Source organism: Hibiscus syriacus, unplaced genomic scaffold (genome assembly GCF_006381635.1).
Source record: "Hibiscus syriacus cultivar Baekdansim isolate YM2019G1 unplaced genomic scaffold, ASM638163v2 tig00116971_pilon, whole genome shotgun sequence".
NCBI lineage: Eukaryota > Viridiplantae > Streptophyta > Magnoliopsida > Malvales > Malvaceae > Hibiscus > Hibiscus syriacus.
In genome coordinates this window covers 2671875-2699291 of record NW_024063495.1, presented here as the reverse complement: position 1 = coordinate 2699291, position 27417 = coordinate 2671875, and the positions used below count along the sequence as shown (strand labels likewise).

The window sequence follows — 27417 nt, the reverse complement described above, 5'->3', positions numbered from 1 at the left end:
TACCCCTGCGGCATCGACGGATAAGGATGTTGTGGTGGGACTGATGCAGAACCGGTAGCGCCTTCTCTCTGTCCACGCGTCGGGGGACGATGATACTGAGACGGTTGACGTCTTTCTCGGCGCCTAGGAATGTCGTGCTTCCGCCGAAAGTAGAAACGGCTTCCCATTTTCATTAAACCAGTCCATATAGTTATCCGTAACCATATGACCAGTTTCAGCGTAATATTGTCGAGGGGCCAACAGTGTATATCGGTTCTCCCAAAGCGCAATCCAATCTCTGTGTCTCACCACCCAATTAACATCTTTCTTTCCTCGTCTATCTATGTTATGCACGTCGTCTAAATTCCTAGGTGCTCCAGGAATATATTGCGTAAAACCATACTGACGGAGAACGCGATCAACTGGATGCCACTCAATAATAGCATAACATATAAGAGGTATAACCGATATCCATACCTCAAATGACCCACTAAGGTGGGGTGGGATGCAAGCTTTCACTTCATCGCTCGCATAAGGTATCCACTGAAACTGAAATATAAATATACAATTCAAATAAATAAAATATTCTAATTATATCTAGCATTTTAAATTAAAATATTAATAATTAAACAAATTTAAAAACATACCTCAGACCCAGCTTTCGTATCAATAAGTAAACGAATTTCCTCTAACCCAGTAGGTATACTTTTATGGTCCTTTCTTTTCATCGACCACCTATGAAATATAATATAAACTAAATATCACCCTATTTAATTGAAAATATTTAAATCAAAATTTAGTTCGAAAATTACCTCAACAATAAGGGGAATACGTATGGTTCATTCATGATCGGGCATAAGAAAGGCATGCAGAACCACACCCATGATTGTAGAAGCAGAAGACATCAACCGATAGCAGTTTTCTTATAATTCGTCGCCCGACACATTTCTCTAAAGAGAAATGCCAAAACTGTAGCGCCCCAACTATATCTTCCAGCTTCATCAAAATCGATCAGATGCCGCAACCACATACAATGCACCTGGTTGCGAGATTTGTCGGGCATCAATATTCCTCCAATTATTCGTAGAATATATGCCCGAGCACATGCCTTTTCTTGATCCTCTGAAGCATTTTCATTTAAAACCTCAAAATTAGCTTTCAACCAAGATAAAGCTATTCTACCTCCATTAAACTCTGGCGGAGCAGCTCCAAGATAATCAATGCACATTGACTGCCAATCACCATCCGCCATACCACACATCATATTTCCGTCGACGGGAAGCCCCAGATGCATAGAGACATCCTCCAATGTAATTGTGGCCTCTCCACATGGAAGGTGAAAAGTGTGTGTCTCGGGCCTCCACCTCTCAATCAGTGCAGAAATTATGACAGGTTCGAGTTTGCAACCGCCAATAATTGTTGCAATATACCCGAACCCGGCAGAAGCCAAATATGGCAAAATACGTTCCGGTGTCGGTATACGTGGATTTTTAATAAAAGTCTCTAAAATACGATCAGTATCCTAAATAATATACATTATAAAAAATAAAAATTAATATAAATTCATAATAACTTTAAAATAAAAATAAATTTAAATATTAACATTTATTATAAAAATATTACCATATCGCTAAAATGTCTGGAGATATGATCAATATCCAATCGCAACAGCATTTCGTTTTCCATTATAACTGTAGACAAAACAATATAATTAGCACAAAAAAATAATAATTCTAAATAAATAATAATTATATAAATATTATTTTAATAAAAAATAATATTTACATAAATATATTAATATAAAATAATAACTATTTAAAAAATACTAACATAAAAATAAATTTCTTACCACTAATAACAAATTTAAAACTCAAATAGTTGGAGAATTTGAGTTATATAAGAGAGGAGAATATGATTTTGGTGTGAAGAATGAGGGAGGGTTGAGGGGGTTTATATAGGGGAGGAGGAGGGGTAGTTAGGAAAAACGGATGGGGGCATTTATGGCATTTAATGGAAGGCGCGTCCCCGGGGATGCGCTTTCCACACGTGGTAGTCGAGTCAGTGAAGGCGCGTCCCCGGAGATGCGCCTTCCACACGTGGCATCAAACTCAGCGAAAACACGGGTAAAGCGCGTCCCCGGAGACGCGCCTTTCGCCAGCTAAGCCGAAAGGGCGCCACTTCAGAAAATATATATTAAACGGTACTAAAAAGATAAATAATCGTTAAATATGTGTCAGTTTGGCCAAATCACCCCCAATTTGATCAGTTCATCTATTTGCTTAAAGCTGCTCTTCCAAGTTGTCATTTTCTGGCTTCACAACGCCTTCATAAGTATCGCCAGCTATTTTCCGAATTATCACTTAAAGATCATCATCACTGCTTTGCGGTCCTTCTTGATAAACCAGAAGTGGTTCGTCATGCCATACTCAATCAGATATATATGTTTCCTTCCATATTATTCTCTGTGCTACTAAGCGTTAAATCTGAGAAGCACGATTCGGTGCTGAAAAGTAAGTATGAACTTGAAAGCGTTTAGATGCTTAATTCCTGAATTTGCATTCACTTTTGCCACAATTGAATCATTGATCATTTCGGTGACGGCAACTTTTAGGATCTTGACTATTTCATCCCGCTGCCGAACTTTGTTATGCCCTAATACTCTTTATTTCTTTACGGGTAACTTAAACTACTAGTTTTTGTCCATTTTAATATTTAAATTTTTAATTTTTTTAAAAATCATGTATAACATATAATTTTTATTTCCGATGTTAAAAATTGAACTAAATTATTAGTTTTGATCCATTCTAATATTTAATTTTTTAATTTTTTTAAAAAATCTTAAGTATGATTTATGTACTAAAGTTGTTTGATATCTAAACTTTTAATTTTTTAAACATTTAAGTTTTGATACTAAAAATGAAATAAAATTTAAAATTTAAATATGATTTTGAAATAATTAAAAGTTTAAGTATTAAAACGGATTAAAACTAATAGTTTAAATATTAATTATGCAGTTTACTTTTTCTTTTTATGAAATTTAGTATTTAGGGTTTAACAAACCAATGTCGGACTGTATTAATGAAACCTATCGGGTTTATTGTGGTCAGTTTATGCCATTAATAGGTGAATTCCTACATCTACAACCCTTCCCCTTTGCTTATATTTCAATCTCCTTTGTAATTGATATGTAAACAAAATCATGCATCATTTCCTAATTTTTCGTTAACTAATGATAATGTTATTATACAGACAATGCCCATCCTTACATCTTTATGGAATCATCATTCAGCTATACTCTTCCAACCCTTAGGGCATCATTGCGCATTAATCGGGCAAAGGTAGAGAAGGAAATACTCTACCAGGAGATTGCAAGGGATTATCAAACATGGTTTAAGACATTATTTAAGATCACTATTGGTGTAATCATTTCTTTGATTTTCAACTCCATAGCTATCAACCCCCAATCACTCCCAACAGAAATCATTGAAGCATTTGCCGCATGTTGTGTTGTTGTTGGATTCTCCACTATCTTAGTAGGGTTGTATCTAAGCACCACTAAACCAAAGGAGTTACCATTTGGTTGTGACCTTGAAGTTTTGATCCAAAAGATGGGAATTGTGGCTGGACTTGCTACAGCATTTGGGTTCGCAGCATGCGTGGTCTTGCTCTTGCCAAACAATCTATTCCGAGGTATCACAATGACCATTGTTTGTGTAGCAGTCACAATCCCTATCTTCATCAAATTGCGCCCATCTTCTGGAGAAGCTGCAAACTATCCACTTCCAAGGGCACATGCAAATATTCCATCATCTGAAGAATCTGCAAACGATCCACTTCCAAGGGAAGATGCAAATATTCCATTGCCGGAAGAAGCTGCAAACGATCCACTTCCATGGGAAGATGCAGATATTTCATTATCTGGAGAAGGTATTGATCCGGCCGATATGGTCTGAATTACATTGATTTTGTTTAAATGTTAAGAAACATTGTATATTAGTAAAAACATCTTACCATTTCCTCAAGATTAGAAAGACATACGTACTTGCTTTGTGAGAAACCATTACCTTCAATTTGAGTTTGAATATTTAATTGGGAATGGTTTAAATCTGGTTATGGGTGAATATGGTTAACCATTTTCTTTGGTCGTTAGGTAAATGAAGCTATACTTCCTATGAGTTTATAATTGCTGGAAGGAGCAAATAGATAATAAAAAAAATCAGTTCTTGCAAACTGATATTCTTCGAAGAACCTGCAGGACTCTGTTTTCTGCTATATTTTCACGGTAAAGCAAGCAAAGGATGTTGCGAAAGACGGAGATGGAAAAATCATTTCTCGCAATGGAGGACAGGATGGCAAAAACGAATACTGCTTCAATCGGATTTCGAGTTTCATCTTTCTCTAGTGTATAGATTAAACAAAAATGGGATTCAACAATTCTAGTAATCTGCTTTCTGTTTCGAGTTCCTTCCTCCTTTAATGAAAGAGACGAACAAAGGAAAAGATAATTTCCAGCAAACCTAAAAAATGGTCTGTATATAAGAAATACATTAACACCTCAATATCTCATTCTGGATGTGATTGACTTACACATTTGCTTGGTGAAGTACACAGCTCAAAACAATGTCTGAATGCAAGCTGTAGGCAAGAATTTTTTAAGCCTTCGAATTTTTCGTGAAACTCCTTCTCCGTCTTCATGTGAAACCAAGCTTATAGTCAGAGCAGCTATGCAGGAAAGAAGAAATTTTCATAGATTACGTTGAGTTCAAATGCTAGGGATTAAACAAGCATTCGCATACAGGTCAATTCGGCTTCGTCGAGATGTTAAAATACAGCTAAAAATGTCTATAAACTTGGTTCGGCTCGAAGAGATGAACAGCTTTTGAATTAGAGCAAAGCAGAGACTTGAAATCATGGAGTTCCCCCCCCCCCCCAATCGGCAAGGATCTAAATACCACAGCCAGTTAATGTTTTGTCAGGCATTTTAACAAACAGATTGTGAAAAAAGACCCTAACTACTCAGTCAGGCATTTTAACAAACATTTGATGCAAATAACTCTGTCGAGCTTTTCTAAAACACATTAAGCAAAAATTTTCAACACACGTCATTTCTCCATTTATGCAGGATAGTTAAAGAAGATAAAGTCGGTTTTAGTCCAGGAAAATAACCAGATCATTACAATTATATTCGAAATATTAAAAAGAAAAAGAAAAACCAAGATATTGCAATCACGAGATCATGGCTGCAAATGAATAAAGTGAGCAGAATCTTGAAGTTTTGGAGTCATCTCCGATCATCAACGCCATGAACGATCCGGTGAAGGTAAAAACGACCGGAATGACGCTGGCGTAGAAGGCGTGTGAATCTGCTAAGCGCGAAGCCATGCGAAAAAGTATGCATGAATTTGAATTGCAATTACTTAGCGGTTAGATGCTTAACATTTTTGAATTTGCATTCTCTTTTGCCACAATTGAAGCATTGATCATTTAATCATTGAAACTTTTAGGATCTTGACTATTTCATCCTACTGCCTTGAACTTTGATATGCCCCATAAAATAGTACATCACTCTAGCCATTTCCTTTTTCTGTGGTTTATTAGTCGAACAACTATTCTAAAGTTCACAAGCAGTGCTAAAAAAAACCAGTGTTGCCTATAATAATGAAATCTCTATACTTGGGTTTATTGTGTTAAGTTTTTGTGATTAAGAGGTGATATCCTACGGTTTTGAGTTTGAATTCCTACATTTGCAAACCCTTCCCTTTTGCTTATGCTGCAATCTCAAATCATGCAACATTACTAATTTTTCTTTGATGTTATTATACAGATTTTATTCGTTCTCACAGTTCTATCATGTCGCTTGATGATGGTGTTTACAATCCCCTTAGTCTAAATCGTAGTAGTGGCAGCCATGGTTCACCTTTCACTTGTGACTTTATATGAAATTTCAATTGTCCTTGTTATGGCAGCCTTTTCTTCTAGTTATATCTTTGGTACTTCCTATCCATTGAACAACAACGGGGTCTGATAACGGAGAAAGAAACACTCAACCTTTTCAAGAGGAACCAGAAGCCTGCAAGGGAGTATCAAACATGGTTTAAGACATTAATTGTAATCAATATTGGTGTAATCATTTCTTTGATTTCCATGTCCATAGACACCAACCCCAAATCACTGCCAATCGAAATCATTGAATCATTTGCTGCATTTTGTGCTTTTGTTGGATTCTTCACTAGCTTAGTAGGGCTGTCTGTACCTAAGCACCAATAAACCAAAGGTGTTACCATTCGGTTGTGACCTTGAAGATTCGACCCAAAAGATGGGAATTGTGGCAGGACTAGCTACAGCCTTTGGGTTCACAGGAGGCGTGATCTTGTTCTTGCCAAACAACCTATTCCGAGGGATCACAATGGTCGTGGCTTGTGCAGCAGTCACAACCCAATTTTCATGAAATTGGGCCCATCTTTTGGAGAAGCTGCAAAGTATTCACTTCCAAAGGAATGTGCAGATATTCCATCATCGGGAGAAGTTGCAAATGATCCACTTCCAAGGTAAGATGCAAATATTCCATCATCTGGGGAAGCAGCAAACGATCCACTTCCAAGGGAAGGTGTAGATATTCCATCACCTGGAGAAATTGCGAACAATTCACTTCCAAGGTCTGCAGATATGGTTTAAATGTAAAGAATCATTCTATATTAGTAAAAGTGTCTTGCCATTTTCTCAAGATTAGAAAAGCATACATACTTTGTGATAAACCCATCACCTTCAATTTGGGTTTGAGTATTTAATTGAAAGTGATTTCAATTTGGTTCTGGGTGTATATGCTTAACCATTTTCTTTAGTTGTTAGGTTAAAGAAGCTACAATACTTCCTATGAGTTTATAATTGCTGCAAAGAGCTAAGTGCGTGCTGCAATGTTTACCAAAATATGGCTTGTTAGTATCATCGCCTGTTTTTGATGCGAAAACAACGGTCAAAGTATTTTGGATAAAATACACATAAGGTCACTTAATTATGTAACAAAGAAAATATTTTTTTATCAATAATAAGTTGGTCTAATAAGATAAGACATTAGATCTTTTAATTAAGGTCATAAGTGTAAATCTAACCTTTATAAATGGAGTAAACTGGGTTGGAAAAATCGTGTCTATAATAAATTTTTGTATAATCCGATTCAGATTAGTTAATTAATAGATCTGATATCAATGGTTAAATAAATAAAATAAAATATCATTTGAATATTAAAATTCTATCATTCAATTAAAATATTATTATAAACATATCATTGATCGATAAATATTATCAAACATATAATTAAATAACCTGAAATATATTTTACCTAATGTTTTTTCTTAAACATTTTGTTTTGTATTTTGTACATATTATTAAGAATCGATGATTTTTTGGATCGAGTTTTAAATGGATCAAACCGATCGAACATTTGGATCTTTCAACTTTGATTGGTTAGGTAAGTCACCCACTTATATTTTGGTAGGAGCACAAGACACAATATTAACCGGGTCAAAACCAATGATTTTTCACCCATTAATAAAAACCTAAGGTAAAAATAATTGCCTAAATCATATTATAATATAACTTTGGGTGTTTAAAGAATTTTTTTTTTAAAAATAAGTGTTTATCGTTTTTATGTTATATTTTTAGGTATATGAACTATGACGACCGTTAAATGACACGTGTTGATTTTATATAATTTAAAAAAAAATATTTTTTTAAAAAATTATTTTTTGAAATTATAAAAAAATCTCAAACTTCTTTAAAAATCTAATTTCAATCCCTTTTCCATCGTTGAATGTCGCCAACTAGTGGAAATTATGATGGCGTGAAACCAATCAAACACTAAATCATTGAAACTCTTGCTCCAACCCTTAATTGCAGCAACCAATCGATGATTGTAGCGTGGAGAACCCCTTTCAATCAATCATAAAATCTTGTATTTACATGCTCCTTGGGTGTTCGGTCGATCACAAAAATAAGGGGTTTTGATCATTGGGTGGTTGGTCGGGCAAACACCGTTGGGTGTTAGCTAATTGATGGCGGCCGACAGTGTTAAGAAATTAATATTAAGATTTTAAGGGATTTTGGGTTTGTTGGTAATTTTATAATTTTTTGGTGTTTTTTAGTAATTTTATAAAACATAATATTCAATCACTTTCCTTTGTATTTAATTAAGATGTGATCATATAGGGTTGATTGTCGTTAGACCTTTAATGGATTGTTGACCTAACACAATGAATATATAAAATTAAAAAGAATAAATTACACAAATAATCATTAATATTTGATAAATTTTCGTTTTCTGATAAATATCTAGAATCTCTTTCTCATACCAACCACACTTCTTATAAACATCAACTGTCTCTCCCAAGTGAATTTGTTCATTGAACCCAGAGCTAAACCTCATAGGATTGAATTCCATTTTCTTTACTTTTTGAACAAATATCTTGGAAATGTACAAACTGAAAATACTTTAAGGCAAAAGAAAAATTCGAATAATAAAGGAACCAGCAGGTAAACATGTAAGCAACTCAGTCACCCATTCTTCAACTGATAAATACCACTCAAAAACCAATAACTGATCAATTGAAAATTTTTAGCACCAATTTCAACACAAATGCGAATTTCAATAGAACGTCACCGAACAATAATAAACCAAGGGTGAGTCTAAATATATCAAGCAATCTATTAAACTCACCAACTTTAGTGGAATCATTATGTTTTTTTTTGTTTTTTTTATTATGTCTTTTGCTTCTTTTCTATAATTAAGTAATAATTATTTATTTTTAAATTATAGTTATCTTTTTTATTTATTTAATTATACATACATATATAATTTTATATTTTATGTTGTTTAATATTTATGTTTTTAAGTCAGCAATTGTATCAAATATCAAATTATTTTAAAAGCTCCGATGTTTGAATAATTTTATATTTATGTTGCACATATTGAGAAATTTTAATATAAATTTGGATGTTACAGAAGGATACTTTAGAAATACAATATTTTATTTAGTATTTATATTTCCTCTTCAAAATATAAAATCTATTAGTTAGTTTAAAATAATGATTTATTTATATGAATATTTGAACTATTTAAAAATATATTGAAATAATATTAAATTTTATCTATATAAAATTTTCTATTAAGGTCTTTTTTATTATTAAAGTTTTCTATTAAAGTGTTCTTCATTTATTTCTTCTATTAAAGTTATTTTAATCAATTTAAACTTTTAAATTGAATTTAAATTTGAATTAGTGTTGGGTGGGAGCCGCATGTTGAGATTATAAAACATGGATGAATAAGTGTTGAAGAAGATAATAAGAAGACAAGAAGACAAGTGGGGCCCACACCTGGTTCCCCTCTCCATCATCGAAAATGGTAAGTTGGGTGTCGTGCATGTGAGTTGACTTTGTACATTTAGTAGTGTCTTAAACTAACAAAGGAAGTAGCAAATTAGAAAAGGAATCTATGCAACAATACCAATAGTCAATGACAGATACCATAAAATTTTGAGTATGAAAAAAGGAACACCACAGCTCAAAGCTTTTAACAGATTAAAAATTGCTCATTTCAGCAAATTATAATTATAACAAAACAAGAATAAATAAAAAAAATGAAGAAAAAGCCACAACCCATTTAAGCAAAAGATTAAAACTTGACATATAGAAATCCTACAAAGACAAGTATAGGAGAGCTTGGAGAGTCAAAGGCAAGGGTGAAAGGTGAGAGCGCTACTTTAATTGGGAACTCCAAAATGTCAATAATTTGTTGCCCATATCTATTTGTGAAGGACTTGTATTGGGAATCTGCAAATTGTTCATTAGTAATACATAATGTTTATACCGACAAATCTTTACTTGTTCAAGGCATCATATAGTAGCAAGCTTTAATGTTGAGAAGTCGGTCTCAAGTACTAGTGATCATTTTTGTAGTTTATCTTTTTTTAATTGTAAATATTCACTGTGTCACGTAAGCAATCCGTTAAAGGTTGAATGATAGTTAATCCTCAGTAATCACATCTTAATAAAAACAAAAGTGACTAAATGTTATGATTTTTTAAATTAGTGAGAAAAAGTATATAAAATTTAAATGAAAGTGTTCAATCATGTAGTTTACCCAAAGTAATATTGTAATTTGTGTCATTATATAAGATTTGACATTGTTTCCTTAGATAGGAGATTTAAGCTTATCTTATCCGGCATCTTTTCATGGAAGTGGGTGGTTTGCGGCTTCTCCCGACAATGAATATCTACATGTACCCTCAAAAGTGGATCGGTTACAACTTCTCCAGATGATGGAATATTTGCATATGCCCTTGGAAGTGGATAGTTTATAGTTTCTCAAGAAGGTGTGCTCAATTTGATGAAAATAGGGACTGTGACTGCTGCACAAATCATGTTCATTGTGATCCCTCAGAATAGGTTGTTTGTCAAGAGCAAAACCATGCATAAAATGGTGAAGATTCCAACAACATGTTGAAGAATGAGTTGGTTAATCAGCCGAGCCGGCGTCTTATGTCATTAGCTGTTAGGTATTGTTCGTATCATAAACATTCTTATGCATGCTTTTATGCCCACAGATAGGAGACCGACGGTGCTGCAGATATCTCGTTATTCTATTTCTTCCGATGCTTAGTCCGACACGCTAATGTTGGCAGTATGGGAAAGAAGGGAAGTTGGTTTTCTGCAATTAAAAGATTTTTCTTACCATGCTCCAAGGAAAAGCTAAACAATGTACGTTGTTATTTTAGCAGTGGTGCATACAGACTTCACCACTTCATCTGTGATTTTGCAGATTGATTTTTATGTATTGTTTTCGATCTCATAGGATTAGCAAATTCTACTGCGTATCTGATGCATACGGAGTAGCACCGTAAATTAGTTCTTCTGCCCCTTCCATAGACATGGTTTAGCGTTCTTGGCTTGGAAAGCATGAACCGTCTCTAAATGTTACTGATAGGATACCTTCTGTTTAACATGCATAAAAGGATTGTAACTTCTTTGGTTTAATGGTTCTTAGGTACGACCCTGCTAAGATAATGAAATTCCAACAACAACACAACATGCATAACATGATTCAATGATTTTAGTCGGGGGTGATCGGAGCTTGGTGGAGAAAAATTAGCTGTTGGAACCGTTTTGGGGGCAAGGTTAAGAAACTTTATCAAAAGTTTCGAAACTCGCTATTCATGAATAATACTTACGCATTAATAATATCGTGAACAATGTTAAATAGTGATTGAATATTTTTTTTCTTCATATTTTAAAAGTTTAAAACACATTTCTAAACCCTTTAAAAATATTTTAAACAACTCAAATATTTGATATGTAAGGCAATATGGAATACATATTTTTGAGTTTTAAAAGCTTTATAAATATTTAATTAATATTTTTATAAAATGAATTTTAAAATTAAATATATAAATTAAGTCATTAGTTAAAACATGTCAAAATTATTTTGTTCAAATTTAAGTTTTGTGGATTTTGAATTATTTGATCAAATCCAAAAACATTTTTGTATTTATTTGTTATATCAAAATATTAGAATCCAAACTTCAACATTTCTTTTATCACTATTTTTTTTTATAATAGTTTGATGATATTTTCTCATATATGAAATGTTTCTAATGTTTTCATTTTTGAAATTTTTGTTGGGTTGATTCGGTGATCCAAATATAACATCTTAGTCTTCGAATACTCTGTATTCAAGTGTTACACGCTAGACAATAATATAAGGACAAATAAACCACAATCAAACAACTCTTGAAGTTGAGTCTTCAATTCCTTAAGCTTGGCCAATGCCATGTGACAAGGCACGATTGAAACCAAAGTTGTACCTAACAGAACTTCGATTTCAAATCTTTATTCTATGTTTTGAGGTCAAATTTGACAGATCCTCATAAATGCATTTGGAAGCACCATTTTTTTATACGACTAACCCAGACCCAAACAGGTCCAAAACCCGACCCGAGGCCCAACTAGACCTGACCCGGGTCTAACCCCTAGCAGCCGCCCCTAAGTACCCCGCTAAGGCCACCCGTGCACTCCACCATTTCCACCTGCAGCAGAAGACACAAGCAATCAAACAAAGTATCATCATTTCATTTTTCTCTGAAAATTGGGTATTAAAACCCAAACAAAGCACTGTAAAAAAAAAGGAGAGGAAGAAACCTCGATTTTTCTTTGGTCAAAAAAAATATTGTAACACTTATTCAGAAGCAATAAACAATCAGTTAAAGGTTATTTTTTTTTTTTTACATTCAGTATCATTTTTTCCTTTTTTTTTATTTCATATGTTAGTTTTCTGTTGTGTATCTCAGTTGAATAATTTTTTTCGAAACAAAAGGTCATTTTAGGTGTTCTAAAAACACTAATATATGTGTGCCCATATTTTAAAAAACAAAAAAAAAACCAATATGGTTTTATTTTTATTTATTTGAACCTAAACGGATATCCAACCATTTTTTATAGTAAATAATACGAAAAATAATAGGTAGGTAGATTGAGTCATAACTTAGTCGTTGGATGAGTCACCGAAACCTGGAAAGTCAAATGATCTCAGATGTTTTTACGACGATAAAGGTCGTTTCGTGCGAAACCGAGTCTAGATCTATGACGAAAAGTCAGAAACGAGCCTCCCTGTAAAATTTGGTGGCCAACAGCCATCGCGAACGGCGACGGTTACTGCGAGGTTGCCGGCCGCGGGAAGTGGGGTGAGCTTCTCCCTTTTTTTTTCTTTTTTTTTCCTATTTGGTTGCAAAAATAAAAAAAAAGGAGATTGAATGGTATATATAGGAAAAGATTTGGGGTTAATTGCATTTTACTTTTATTATGTGTATGTTTTAATTTTTTTTGATAAATTTATTGTTTTAGTCCCCTAAACTTTGCCGTGTTTACATTTTAGTCACTGAACCTTTCGTTTTAAATTTATTGTAATTTTATTATTTTGTTTTGTTTATTTTAATTTAGTCACTGTTAGTTTCTGATTTAGCTACAGTTATTTAATTTTTGTATTTTAGTCACTGTTTATTTCTGATTTAGTTACTAACTTTTATTTTCTTACATTTTAGTCATTTTTATTTTATTTTATTTCGATTTAGCCCTTACATTTTGGATTGTTTAATTTAGCCCCTATTGCATATTCAATTTATTCTTTTTAGCTTGGTAATTTTATATTTATGCAATTAGATCCTCATATTTTATTTTTATTTTTATTTTATTTTGTTTTTTTACTGTTTTATTTTTTTGTTGTTTTTATTATTTTAATTATGTTTGTTAATTTTTTAATATTTCATAGTTTTATTTCTTTGATTTAGTTTTAAATTAGATTAACATTCGAATCGAATTTATAAATTAAGATGACACTTTAGTTTTAATTAGGGAGCAATTCGAATTGAGTTTTCGCATATGATGCCCGATTACTCGAATCGATTGCTCATTTTTTAATTTTTTAATAATTAATATTTTTTTTAAAAACTTTAGGTTTAATAATTTAGATAATAAATTAGGTTTTAATTTTGTCCTCAACTTTAGAAATTGTCGATTTAGGTCCTTAGACTTTTAATTCTTTTAGAACTCGATACTTTAGATCTTGACTTTTTAGTCCCCGAATTTCGATTAGAGCCTTAATTTTGACATAATCAAATATGATTAATATTAGAGCCTACATTTCTAGGTTTGTACCTTTAAGTCCTTCAACTTTCATAATTTGACACCTTAGGTTAGAAAAAAGCCTTAATTTACTTTTAGTTTAATTAGGATGAATAAAATTTTATTTGATTGCATTTTATTTATAAATCTAAGGCAATGTTCACTTATTAGGGAATTAATGATATATCTCCCGCAAGTATACTCAGGGGCGACTACTGGTGATTCCTGAAATAGGTCAACATCCTTTTCAAAGATCATATCATGATTTTCTAAAAAAACGAGACAATATTCGGTTATTAGGCAGGTCAACATCCTTTTCAAATATCACATCATGATTTTTTTAAAAATGAGGTAATATTCGGTTATTAGGCACAATAATTGATCTCCTGCATTTACGCTTGGGAGCAAATGCTATCGGTCTCAATAAACGAATACCCTTTTCAACTTTGCATCCATAATGATTTTCAAATTAAATAAATATCGAACTTAAAATTTTCGATTTTTAATATAAGGTAATCAACTAAGTACCAATTTTTGGGCGCTTGTGAGGGTGCTAATCCATAACTGACTCCCGAACTCGATTTTTGGATTTTCATAGACCCTCAAACTCGATGTTTTGATGAAAATAAAATATTTTATTAAAATCACTCGTTTTTACGGTGTCCCAATCGAACCTTAAATGATTGGTGATGACTCCTCACATTTTGAAATTCTTTTCAAAGAAGAAAATCCCGAGTCGGTATCGGTCGTTCCCCGCCCGGACGAAAAACGGTGTCGACACCATTTGAAACCCTTTCACCGTTCAAAGGTCCCCTAATGTAGGACTCTAAACTTTTGAATCCATTACATACTCTTAAAAAGATTCACAATCCTTACTAATTATCTTATTGACTGACAATATTAAGTTTACACTGATAAGATAATCGTTATTTTCATCAAAAATTAAACCTTTGGAACCATCTGACCCCCAATGTTTTTGATTGTTTTGCCCGACATATTAAAGTTGCATCGTGCTTCGATAACCAATACATTTGGTCTTGAATTTCAATCGAACATTTATGATAAACTTTATCTACCAATACATCCAATCCCAATGGGTAAGACACCAATTTCTCAATTGGAATACCCCTTTCTCGAATGATTTTATCCTAAACCACTGAAGGCGCTGATCTCCCTGTTTGGACGGGAGCAACACTAGCTCTCCTTGGACATACTTGTAGTTATATAATTATTTTCAATTTAGATATTTAAGGGGAATTATATTTTAATTTAGCTATTATATTAAGGAAAATTAAATTAAAAGGTTGTTCTATAATACAATTGTTTTCACATTTGTAGTTTATTTTCCTAATATATCCAAGCTTATAAAATCTAGCTTTCTCCATTAGGCTTGTTTTCACAGTTGCACATGAAACCGTGCGGCTTAATGCAAAAAAATAAGTGTATATAGTATACTTTAAATTAATTTTAAGTGTCAAAAGAATTTTTCATCAAAAATATGTATTTAACGTTTCTGACGTTACACTTTTAGATTTATAGATTGTAACGGCCGTTAAATTCGACTGTTAAATGATACGTGTCACGTTTATAAAATTTTAATTTTTTATTTAAATTAAAAAACTTAAAATTATAAATTTTAAAAAAAAATCCAATTTTTTGAATTCAATGAAAAAAATATGTACAAAACTAAAATGAAAGTGCTCAATTCAATAGTTTATTTTATTACTTTTTCTAAATTAGATATCAACTAGATACGGAAAGAATCATTCAAATCTTCCTTGATATGATACCACAAGTTATATCACATTCTCTAAGGTTTAGACTAAATATGGTGATCTTGACAAATTCGATACTCCGCATCAAACCTCTTTGATAGATATTAATGCAAACGTCCCTATTCTAAACTCGCCGCAAGTGACACACTGCTCATGCTCACAGCTCTATCATGATGCTTGATGACGGTGTTGACAATCCCATTAGTCTAAATCCTAGTAGTGGTAGTCATGTTCATCTTTCGCTTGTGGATTTATTCGATATTTCAATTGCCCTTGTTAAAGACAGTCTTTTCTTCTATTTATATCATTGGTAGTTGGTACTTCATATCTATTAAACGACATGACTTGTGTAACAGTCACAATTCTTACCTTCATCAATTTGTCAGGCTCTCGTTGAAATGAGCTACTTGTATGCAGTTAGGACACTAACCAACCCATTAAATCATGGGATTTTTCAATATTGTTTTATAATTATTAATTAATTAATTTAAATATTAAAAATTATATTATATAATAGTTTTTTTAATTTTTATTTAATGTAGAATTAAAATATAATTCCGTTTAAAGAACTAAACTGAAAATAATTATATACTTACAATAATTATTTTTAAAAATAACAATTAAATTAAAATTCAGTCTTGATTACGGTCCTAACTTTAATACTTGAAACAGCGTTGGCCAAACCCAACTCACTTTTTAACATAAATAAAATATAATCTCAATTAGAACATTTGAGAGTGCAACACCAAATCAAACATCGCTTTAAATTGTAATTTCATTTTATCGTTGAAACAAAGAAAAAAATCGTTTCCTTTTGTTTTCATGTCAATTAATTATTTTATATAAATTTTATAATTATGAATAAAATATAATATATTTTTTATAAATTGTAATATAATAATAATAATAATATAAAGTTTAATGAAAAATCATCTGATATATAAAATTTAATTTATATGATTATATATATTTTAATAGTATTTATTTTATTTAAAATGTTATCACTCAAAGTTTAGAATTGTAACACCCCTAATCCCTATCCGACCCGAATATGAGTCCGAAGTGTCACATTGACTTTTTAAGCTTTGACACTAAAAGAAAACAGGAAAATTTTAAACTTTCATTAAAACAAAATATGTTAATTTACATAAGAGAGACCACGAAATACAAAATCGATCAGAGCATTCGTAATTAACAACTTATTACATGCCAACACTCTATGCATAACCCAAAATGGCTACTTTGTCAATTACTTCTGATCTGATCTTTTAGTAGTGATGTTGTTCTTGTCACTTCTAGTACTGCTCTTCTTGTTTCTTGGTACCTATGTGTAAATCACTTATACGCTAAGTCATAGACTTAGTGAGGCAATAAATGAACATGTAACAATAGATTCATGAATATGCATTCTTACCATTTGATCATGACATTTCAATATGCATGTATATATTTCACTATAACATATACAATCATGTCATGCACATATGAAACTTACCTCTTGTATCACTTTCACTTTAATTTATCTTTCAAAGTACATTATTGAGAACAAAGGTACGTGAGTACATTGGGGTTGTGCACTAACACTGTCACCACAGCTCGATAAATTCCCACTAGGGGCAGTGAATATTTGTCCTGAAGGACCATTACGTCCCTAAGGACCACTGGATATGTCCCAAAGGACCACTACGTCCCGAAGGACCACTGGATACGTCCCGAATGACCACTTGATATATCCCGAAGGACCACTATAAACCCTCGACTCTTGGCATGCCAACTATACCTATAGCTCTCATATCATATAACATGGGCTTAAACATGAATACATTTCTCATTTCATATCACTTTCATCACTTTTCATATAAACACATATAAACATTTTCATTATTCCACATACCTGGATTGTTTCTCTTGTAATGGCGTTCGTTCACATAATATCATATTAAAGCCTAATAAATTATGCATGATATCACTATAACAATAATATATATGTATGCATGTACATAAGTATAAAATCATGAATTCAACTATCAGAGATAGACTTATCACAAGTCTTGTCTCTATACACTTTAACTATAAAATACACTCACCTTAGCCTTGTTTTTGATTCGATTCTAGTCATTTGATTATTCCGAAACAAGATTATGTTCTATATCTACATAGTAATACATTGATACATATCAGAATACTAATTGATATATTCTAAACTATTACTCCTTAGGCTAAAAAGGAAGTTATTTTCATATTTTAATGAAGGTATGCATCGATGCACTCCACAGTGTATCGATGCATCCCTTAACGGGTGCATCGATGCATTACCTGTGCATCAGTACATAAATCCCATTCGATGTTTGAATATTAAGGGGTGCATCGATGCACTACTTGTGCATCGATACACTGATGGCATTCGATATTTTTATTTTAAAGGAGTGCATCGATACACTTCATGTGCATCGATGCACCTTCAACAATTTCTGGAATTTTATCCTTGATGCATCGATACACGATGGATGTGTATCGATGCATTCTGCCCAGAATTCACTTCTTGAACCCGAAAACTTATCCATTTTAACTTAAATCCTTCATCTTTCATTCCCTTTTATATTCTTAACTCCAGTACACATACTTAAACCAATCTATACTCATTTATTTCATCTTAAACTTCAAAATCCTATCATCTTCATGAAATTCAAGAATTATACAAACTTTGCAACATGATTTAATTCCACTTCTAACACTTAATATGTCTTAACTATATTGATGACAAGTCAAATTTAACTTCCAATTATAGATATGAACTATATTCCAAGATTTCATTCAAGAACCTCTAATCTTTAATTTCTTCCGACTTTATCATTATTTGATTTTAAGATAACTTAAGCTTTCCTTAAGCTTAGTTATCATCAAATAATCAAAACACAATCTTAAATTTAACAAGAAACTCAATAATCAGAAAATTCACCTTTGTTTTGCTTTACTCGTACAAGGAAGAAAGAAGAAGAAAATAACTCTGAAAGGCTTTGTGTTCTCCCCTCTTCAACCCACGTGGATTAATATATTTACTAATCAAAATATTGGTTTTCTGAAATTTATTGGTTTTCTGTTTTTTTTTCTTTTCATTTTGAGCTTATTTCTGTTTTGTCTAATCAAAATATGATCTTGATCCTATTCCCTCTTGGCTCGCCGATGGAAGATAAATTCTGGTTTCTGCTTGGTTTTTGGGTTTCTGATTCCAAGTTTCGGAGGAAAACCTGCTTATTTTTAATGCAGATTTTAAGGTTTTCTTAGAGGGAAAATTGAATTGTTGGTGCTAAACATTACGAGGAATTGAACTTTTGACGATATAAATTTTTAGGGTTTTGAGTTGTGTTGGTGGCGGGGTTCTATTTATTAATGAAATGAGAAGCAACCCTTTTTTGTGTCTGTGATGATGCTGACGATACAAGGACAAATGGGTATCATTAGAACAAAATGTTTGGGGTTTTTAGTAGTTCTGCTTTTTGTATCATATGCTGTCAGCTTAGATGACCCTAAGGATGATGAAGAAGAATGTCTTAACGAATTATTAGATCCAGCAACCGGGCAGATTGATGATAATCTGGTAAAGGAGATTGCTCAATTGTTTGTTCATATCTTCAATCAACTTGTCTCCTATAAACTCATTGCACATAAACAGTTTGGTTTTGTGATTGGTTCTGTTTACTTTGATATCCATTGAATGCAATTGTTTTTTTCACCATTAATGTTTTGTTTATGGATAAGAATCAATTATGGATTTTTTTTATTTAAAAGTATTTCATGTTCACTGAAACCTTTTATTGTTGGTGTTGAAATGGTTGACAACATGTTCATTCAAACATATGTTCAATCCAGGCATGAACTTCTTTTTTAACTCATCTTTTTCCTTCTATTTTTTGTTTGCCAGCAGTTTAGTGGATTTCATTTTGGATTTTTTGTAGACTTTTATAATTGGAATAGAGTTAAGGTCAGATATTGTGATGGATCATCGTTCACCGGCGATGTCGCAGCAGTCAATCCAATTACTAATATTCACTTCAGAGGTGCAAGGATCTGGTTTGCTGTCATGGAGGATCTATTGAGCAAAGGAATGAGAAATGCTGAAAATGTAGTAGTTAACATTGTTTTTTCCTTTTCCTTTATTTATTTGTTTCTGAGCTAATGGTTTTTCAATGAAATTACCTTTGTATAGGCTGTTATGTCGGGATGTTCGGCGGGGGGTTTGGCGTCGATTTTGCATTGCGATAACTTCCGGGCCCTCCTACCTATGGGTACTAAAGTAAAATGTATTTCAGATGCTGGTTATTTTATCAATGCGTAAGCTCATTAATAGAACCTTCTGCCCAGATCTTTATGTTGAAGCATATACATGGTAGTTTACATCTTTCGTTTACACAATATTTACTAATTGGATTAACCAACGTTTTGCTGATCCATGTAGATTAGTTGAGAATTAAATTGAAATTTGATGGATTTAGCAATTTTGATGAGTTGCCTGAGATTATGCTTGGGAGCTGATAGTGTTCCTTTTATGTTCATCAACGATGTTTATTCGATCGATGTTAGTTTAGGATGTGAAATGGTGAAACTGTTTGATCTCCTTAGACAGTGTTGTTGCTATGAATTCTTTTGAAAAATTATAATTCAAAAAAACCGCACAAATTCAAACCGAATTAAACTGCACTTAGTTGGATTGTATAGGAATTTTTTTAGAAACATCCAAACCAATCCAAACCGCAAACATTTATACTTTCGGATCAGATGAAATTTTAACAAAAAACCGATCTAAACCGACCGCGAACCCCCCTAATACGAATTCTATGAAGCACATTTTGACCGTTTCTTGTTGGCCCCTCTTTTTACGTGCGAAAGGGACTTAAACTTTTAACTTGTTCCACAAAATTATGACGTTAGGATTTATCTGGTTTTTCTTTTGTACTACAATCAAATTGAATAATATTTAATATATTGTCATTAAATAATAGCTTTATTAAGATATAGTCGAATATTTTATTATTTATATTTCAGATAAAAAAAATTCGATATTACTTTATTAAGTTCTTTTACAATTAAAAGTTATAAAATAGTCCTCTGACTATAGAGAGTTATTATGTTGTATCCTTCGACTATTAAAAGTTACAAAATTGTCACTTAACTATTCATTATGTTCCAAACTCATCATTTTTCTGTTAAAAAATTAATAGTCGTCTAAGTTACATTTTAACATGCGGACTGAGATATAATAGTTGTTTGAGAATATGAGATCAGATTTTATCATATGTAAGTTAGCAGATAAATGTCCATCTTAGACTATGGTCAATTTTTTAACAAAAAAAATGACGAGTTTAGAACATAATGATCAGTTAGGTGACCATTTTGTAACTTTTAATAGTTGATGGACTCAATAAAATAACTTTGTATAGTCGATAGACTCAATAAAATAAATATCTTACAGTCAAGGATCATTTGTGTACTGTACCCTATTTTTGAAAATTTTAAAATATATTTAAAACGATATTTAATTATATCTGAGTATTATTTATGAAATTGTTTTTTACCTGTAATCTCTGTTTTGAAAATCGGACCGGCCAGTTCAACCGGGAACCGTTGCTTAGTCCGGTTCAATCTAAACCGGTTGAACCGCTATTAGTGAACCGGCCAGAACCGTTGAACCGTTCGAACCGGACCGGCTGAAAACCGAAAAAAAACTGGGAAAAACCGGGATTTTTGTTTTTTTTTTAAAAATTAAACCAAACAATGTCGTTTGTTAAACGAGCCAAGTAGAACTCGAGTATTGCTGAGCTCGACTCGAACTTGAAAACTTTAAAAGTAAGCTCAACTCAATTCAAACTCACAAGTTAAAAATTATCAAGTTCAACTCAAACTCGAAATATAATATTGAAACTTGAACTAAAAAAAAATTAGAAGCTCGATTGAATCCTAAAATTCGAGCTTGATTGAAGTGAAAGAATAGTTCACTCAATGCTCACCAAAAGGCTCCATGATTTTGAATGCCAAATTACATCTATTATTTATAGAAGTTAGTTGTGATGCGCTTCTATGTTTCTTAGCAATGTGAGATTGTTTTGTTATCATATTTTTACTCTTTAGACTTTTGGGATGCTCTTCTATGTTTCTTAGCCATGTGGGATTGTTTTTAAAAAAAAAATAAACCAAACAATATCATTTTGTTATGCTTTTTTAACCCCAAATTTATTTTTTAATTATAGTTATATAATTATATTTATTATTTAATATATTTTACCTTAAATATTATGTTGTAGTTAATTTGAATCATTTTATTTCACTTGATTTTATGGTTTTTAACTTATATATGTTATGACTTGCTTTGAATATGACTTGTGATATAAAAAATTATTTTTTATTAAATATTTTTGGTATTTTTATTTAATTTTTTAAATAATTATGACGTCGTCCGGTTCTTCTGACCGATCGGATTGATTCAACCGGTTAAACTAATAAACCGATAACATGACCGATTCGCTAACCAATCCGATTCTAAAAATCATGCCTCTAATGTATCATATAGTAATCTTTATTAAAATTCTGTGAAAAATTTAAAAGAATGAAGCGAAAAAAGCAACTACCTGGAAAGTTGATACTTTTTTATATCAGACCTGACCCTCTTTGAAAAAAAAATAATTTTTTTTAAAAAAAAACATTAATTGTCTTTTTTGAATTTATTCTAAATAAATAAACAAAAGGATCATTCTTTAAATCAATAATCACGTCAGTTCATTTCATAAAATAGAGTTATTAATTCGATCCGAATAATTTTTCCTTCATTTTCTTATGTTTTCAGTGTTAAATCTTCATTATCACATAATTCACTTATTTAACAATTAATTAAATAAAATGGAGTAAAAATAATAATACTACATTTGTTTTGTGTCCATATTTTTATCTATGTATAAATCATAATATGTTTTTGATATAACCACCTGTTTTCGATCTATTGATCGATTAATCCGAATTAGGTATTACAGAAGGAAGGGCGACCTTCCGAATCCCGACCCAATCAACAAAGTATCATTTAATACCGTATTTGTAACATATAATCATTATAGGTTTTAATCAATTTAAATATAAAATCTTTTAATTGAATTAAATATGAATATGAGAGATTGACTGCTTTAAAAATTTATATAAAAATTTATATAAGAAGATATAATCGAATAATTTTAAAATAAATAACATTAACGTTCTTAAATTTTTATATAAAGACATGAATTTGAGTTCTTTAAATTTTTTTATAATTCTATAATAAATACAAGGTAGTATAAGTTCAAAGAATCTTAATCATTTTTATCATATCCTCCTGACATTTTGTGACCGCGAACCTAAAATCTCACGGACTCCGTACTCCAAACATAAACTCGAAAACAAAAATATAAAAATATTCAAAATAAGATATGGAATCCTTATAGTCATCCCATACAAGTAAGGGAGTTGAAGTTGGGAAGCACATTGAGTGGGAAAGTGACCAACCCATCTCTATTTATTATTAATTCCAGCATTATTAATCATCATCATGATTAGCCTCATGAATTTATTTCCCCCTTTTTTCATCTAAAAAACCCAGCACCAATTCCAAATTCAACAAAAGGTGAAAGGTGGCAAAAGAAAAGTAGTACATTCATGGCACCCAAAGCTCCAAAAAAAATAAAGGGACACACAAGACAATTATCCCAGTTCTTTTGTTTTAGTAGATAATTAAAAAAGAAAAAGAGGGAGAGAGGGTCTTCTACGGCTGGCTGCTACTACCTTTTTCTTTCTTATAACTCTGCTTTTTGAAGGGTTCGTTGCAGATTTTGGGATTTGGAAGCTCTCCATTTAAGGTATCATACATGATATATGTATGATTTCTGTTAAAATTCTGTTTTTGGGTCTTTTTTTTTAAGTATTTTTGTGTGTTTAAGGTTTTGGGTTTTTGTTAATTATGTTGTTGATGATGAAGGGTAAGCTTCCTTTTGGGTGTGTTAATTATGTTCTTGGGGACGAGGCGGGTTTTGTAATTATGGTTTGTTTATGAAGATTCCCATGTTTCTTCTTTGTACCCTTTGTTCATTAGAAGTTCTTCGATTTTGTATTTGTTTGATTTGATATGTTGCTGGTAGTGATAAGAACTTGAGGCCTGTTATTGGTAGAAACTGGGGATTCCGGGTTCCTGGGATTCGTTCTAAATCATCAGGCTAATTTCTTTTTGCTGTCTTCATGAAAGTTTCCGAGTTTCGATTTTTGTTCTTCGTCGAGAAACTTTCGGATAGTATTCATTAAGGCCTGAAAAGTTCCATGTCATGATTCTTATCAGGATGTTTAATCCAATTTCGTGGTTTAGGATATGAATTCTCGAGTATGCATGAAACATTCTTTGCCGGAAAACATCGGTATTGATCGCATCATAAACATTCTTATGCATGCTTTTATGCCCGCAGATAGGAGGAGATCGACAGGACTGCAGATATATCCAATGCTTAGTCCGACACGCTAATGTTGGCAGTATGGGAAAGAAGGGAAGTTGGTTTTATGCAATTAAAAGATTTTTCTTACCATGCTCCAATGAAAAGCTAAATAATGTAAGTTGTTATTTTAGCGGTGGTGCATACAGACTTCGCTACGTCATCTGTGATTTTGTAGATTGATTTTTATGTATTTGTTTTCGATCTCATAGGATTAGCAAATTCTACTGCATATCCGGTGCATACGGATTCTTCCCCTTTAATAGACATGGTTTAGCGTTCTTGGCTTGGAAAGCATGAATTTTCTCTAAATGTTACTGATAGGATACCTTCTGCTTACCATGGCTAAACCATTTCAGGAATTAGATAAAAGAAGTAATAAAGAAAAGAAGAAAGGCCTTGGAAAATTAAGGCATGGAGAAACCAACTCCTTCCTTTCACTATTCAGAGAGCCCAGCAGTATCGAGAAAATCCTGGGGGAGGCTGAACGAGAGCATAACCTGATATTCAGGCCTCCCTCACCTCCAGAGCAGCCAATAACACAACCCATTGTGCCTCATAAACCTACGTCTCCACAGGTTCATTCTTCGAGGGTTGCCTCTCCTAGGGTCACTTCTCCAAGGGCTGCTTCTTCAAAATCTGCTTCGCCTCCAGGAACTGCTTCTCCATATCCACCCCATCCTCCACCCCTGCAAGCTGCTTCTCCACATGTTGCTTCTCCGAGAGGTGCTACTCCAAAAGCTCCTCCTAGGATTGTTCGTCCTCGACCAGAACCAACTTTAATGAACCAGCACGCTTCAGCAACCCAAATTCAAGCAGCCTATAGAGGTTATAAGGTAACTCCTATATTAATCTAATTAACAGAATATTAATATTTGTAAATGGCCATAGTTCCCCAGGCAAACAAATATGCTACAGATTCGGTATTGGTTCGTGCTATCATGTTGTGTGATGCACAGTAGATACTTTTAGATTGACATGTTTCGCATCGATATTTGGTTTCCAACCAGATTTTCTTGAAACTTATAATACAGGCAAGGAGAAGTTTTAGATCTTTGAAAGGCCTAGTGAGGCTTCAAGGAGTTGTGAGAGGTCAGAATGCAAGACGCCAAACTACAAATGCCATGAAACACATGCAGCTTTTGGTGAGAGTTCAGTCTCAGATTCAGTCACGGAGGATCCAGTTGTTCGAAAACCAAGCACAGAATCAGTTTAAGAACAATAAGGAAGCAGAGAGTACCTTGGGCAAATGGATAAGCCAGGCAGTAAGTTGTTGGTTATTTAATGTCGTATTTCTGTACCTATGAATTCTGGTTCATGATAGCTAACCAAACTGAATGAAACCTGGAAACAAATATTCATGTTAGATTCAAATATGTTTGCTTTCTTTATTTCCGTTCAATGCTTAACTTAGTTGAATGTCGAATCAGTCCAAGGCAGACAACGAAAACTGGGACGATAGCATTATAACAAAAGAAGAAAGAGAAGCAAGAAAACAGAGGAAGGAGGAAGCAGCCATCAAGAGAAAAAGGGCCATGGCGTATGCATATTCTAACCAGGTAGTCTTATTTTTACCAGCCTACTCTGGTTTTAACTGTACCATATCAGTCATTTTATGATTATATTCAGGGATAGACCGAAGGGTGCAAGACCTCTAAAAATTTTAAATTATCGTATAATTTAGATGTTTTCATTTCCTATTAATAATCTATTTTCAAAGTTCACCCCTAAATTTTATAAATTTACTCCAAATATAAAATCATGTATTTGTCCCTGAATATATTGCTTCAAGTCTTTGGTAGTATACACATGGTACATAATCATATCCAATTACCATGGAGGATGTTATTTTCCACTAACTTTTATTCATACAGCTATGGAAAGTTACTCCGGAATCAGCTTACTCTGGTGTTTCAAGCCTGCCCAGCGGGTTTCCATGGTGGTGGAACCGGTTAGATCGTCATCTACCTCTACGCAATGCTCCTAAAAGCCAAGGTACGAAGAGTTACCAATTAACACCAACAAGGAAAAATTCCGAATTGAAGCCTAGCTCAAGGCCACAGTCAAGCAGCAATAAACAAAAGCAGTTCAGCGATGACAACTTCATCGAAACTCCCACACCAAAATCCACAAGGTCAACCATTCTCCCCGCAACAAGACGGACGCAAACACCTTTGAGTTCTAGTAAAAGCCAGTATCCAAGATCAAGGACAAGCAAAGTTGGTTCACCATTCAGCACAAACATTAAGGATGACGACAGCCTTATCAGCTGCCCACCATTTTCGGTTCCGAACTACATGAATCCAACAGTTTCAACAAAAGCCAAAGCAAGAGCTAGCAGTAATCCAAAAGAGAGGTACGTCAGTACTCCCCGAAGCGAGTCAAACCGGAGGCTTTCATACCCATTCACACAAGGAGTTGGATCATTCAGGTCAATCAAAGGGTCTGTTAACGACACGAGTGTTGATTCAACACTTTCTACACCCACCAATGCCACTGATAGAAAGCCATTTAACAAATTTGTGTGATTTTTTTCTCATTTTCAAGTCCAATTCCTTAACCTTTGATTACTTGTTATTATGGTGTTCATCAAATTGGGTGTGTTTATATGTTTTGAGTTACAAAATTATTGATGTAACATTAAAATAGAGGATACAATGGCTTGGATGTAATGGGAATTAGAGTTTGCTTATTATTTATTAATTGCAATAGCATATTTAAGATCTAATCTTTTAACCCCACAACTGCAGTCAAGTTCTTCAAAACTAAAATATCTTAGTTTTCCATCTTCAAGAACCCCTAAATATCCATTCAAATTGCGTGATAAAAACATCAGTTTTCCTTTAAAAGAACCCTAAACCCACGCCCAAATATTCAAATTCAACTGAAATTAGACATTTTAAAATGAAAACAACAACCACCCAAGATCAATTACCTGCTTCAAAGTCATAAAAATATGGGGAAAAAATCTTGAACTTTGTTTTGAAATAGAAAAACAAACAAAGTGTTGTTGCCCACCTTCAATGCAAATCACGCCATTTTTCACAAAAAGATTTGACGCCTTTGCTCTGCAAATTGGCATGCTTTAATTGAATGGAAAACGATTAAGAATTAAAGAAATAAAAGGGATATTGCGACTTGTTCGAGGTCACGATCAAAACGAAAAAACGAAATTTGATGGGCACGGAGAATCGTTTAATGTTGTTGCCAACCTTCAATGCAAATCACGCCATTTTACAAAGGATTTGACGCCTTTGCTCTGCAAATTAGCTTCATTTAACCAGTTGAGAAAGAAAAAAAACTTGTTGAGAAAATTAAATAAAGAATAATTGAAACTTGAATACGTATGGAAAATATGAAAAAACCTTATGAGACTGCAAAAGAATGAAGATGAAGGGATGTTTATATAGGGGATGGAAAGTGAGGAACCAAAACCCTAACCCTTATAATCGGAGAGATGACAACGACTTGAATTACGTCAAGATGACTAAACTACCCTT

At 32.7% G+C, this 27417-nt stretch overlaps 1 protein-coding gene and 2 non-coding genes across 4 annotated transcripts; 1 reads left to right on the top strand and 2 right to left on the bottom strand.

The window, feature by feature from the left end:
* The first annotated feature begins 10558 nt into the window (after window positions 1-10558).
* Window positions 10559-26512, top strand: LOC120191942 (protein IQ-DOMAIN 14-like). 2 transcript variants are annotated; one of them, XM_039194804.1, is made up of 6 exons: window positions 23224-23296; window positions 23894-24034; window positions 24277-24753; window positions 24952-25182; window positions 25348-25476; window positions 25792-26512. In XM_039194804.1, exons 2-6 carry the CDS (start codon window positions 23960-23962, stop codon window positions 26443-26445), a joined length of 1566 nt encoding a protein of 521 aa, XP_039050735.1. In that variant the 5' UTR covers window positions 23224-23296; window positions 23894-23959; the 3' UTR covers window positions 26446-26512. The 2 variants fall into 2 exon arrangements, with proteins under 2 accessions (XP_039050736.1, XP_039050735.1); XM_039194805.1 differs by lacking the exons at window positions 23224-23296; window positions 23894-24034 and adding an exon at window positions 10559-10731.
* A 371-nt stretch (window positions 26513-26883) lies between these two features.
* On the bottom strand, window positions 26884-26986 carry LOC120192183. The gene has a single exon (XR_005522762.1). It is a non-coding gene; the product is annotated as a small nucleolar RNA snoR86 (small nucleolar RNA).
* A 58-nt stretch (window positions 26987-27044) lies between these two features.
* Window positions 27045-27177, bottom strand: LOC120192182. The gene has a single exon (XR_005522761.1). It is a non-coding gene; the product is annotated as a small nucleolar RNA snoR86 (small nucleolar RNA).
* Between the last annotated feature and the right edge of the window lie 240 nt (window positions 27178-27417).

Bases quoted from the DNA above. Each gene is read 5' to 3' on its own strand.
- LOC120191942 (XM_039194805.1), top strand. From the start codon at position 10,657: ATGGGAAAGAAGGGAAGTTGGTTTTCTGCAATTAAAAGATTTTTCTTA. The intron at 24,754-24,951 runs GTAACTCCTATA...CTTATAATACAG, and splicing joins CAGCCTATAGAGGTTATAAG to GCAAGGAGAAGTTTTAGATC. The intron at 25,183-25,347 runs GTAAGTTGTTGG...ATGTCGAATCAG, and splicing joins GCAAATGGATAAGCCAGGCA to TCCAAGGCAGACAACGAAAA.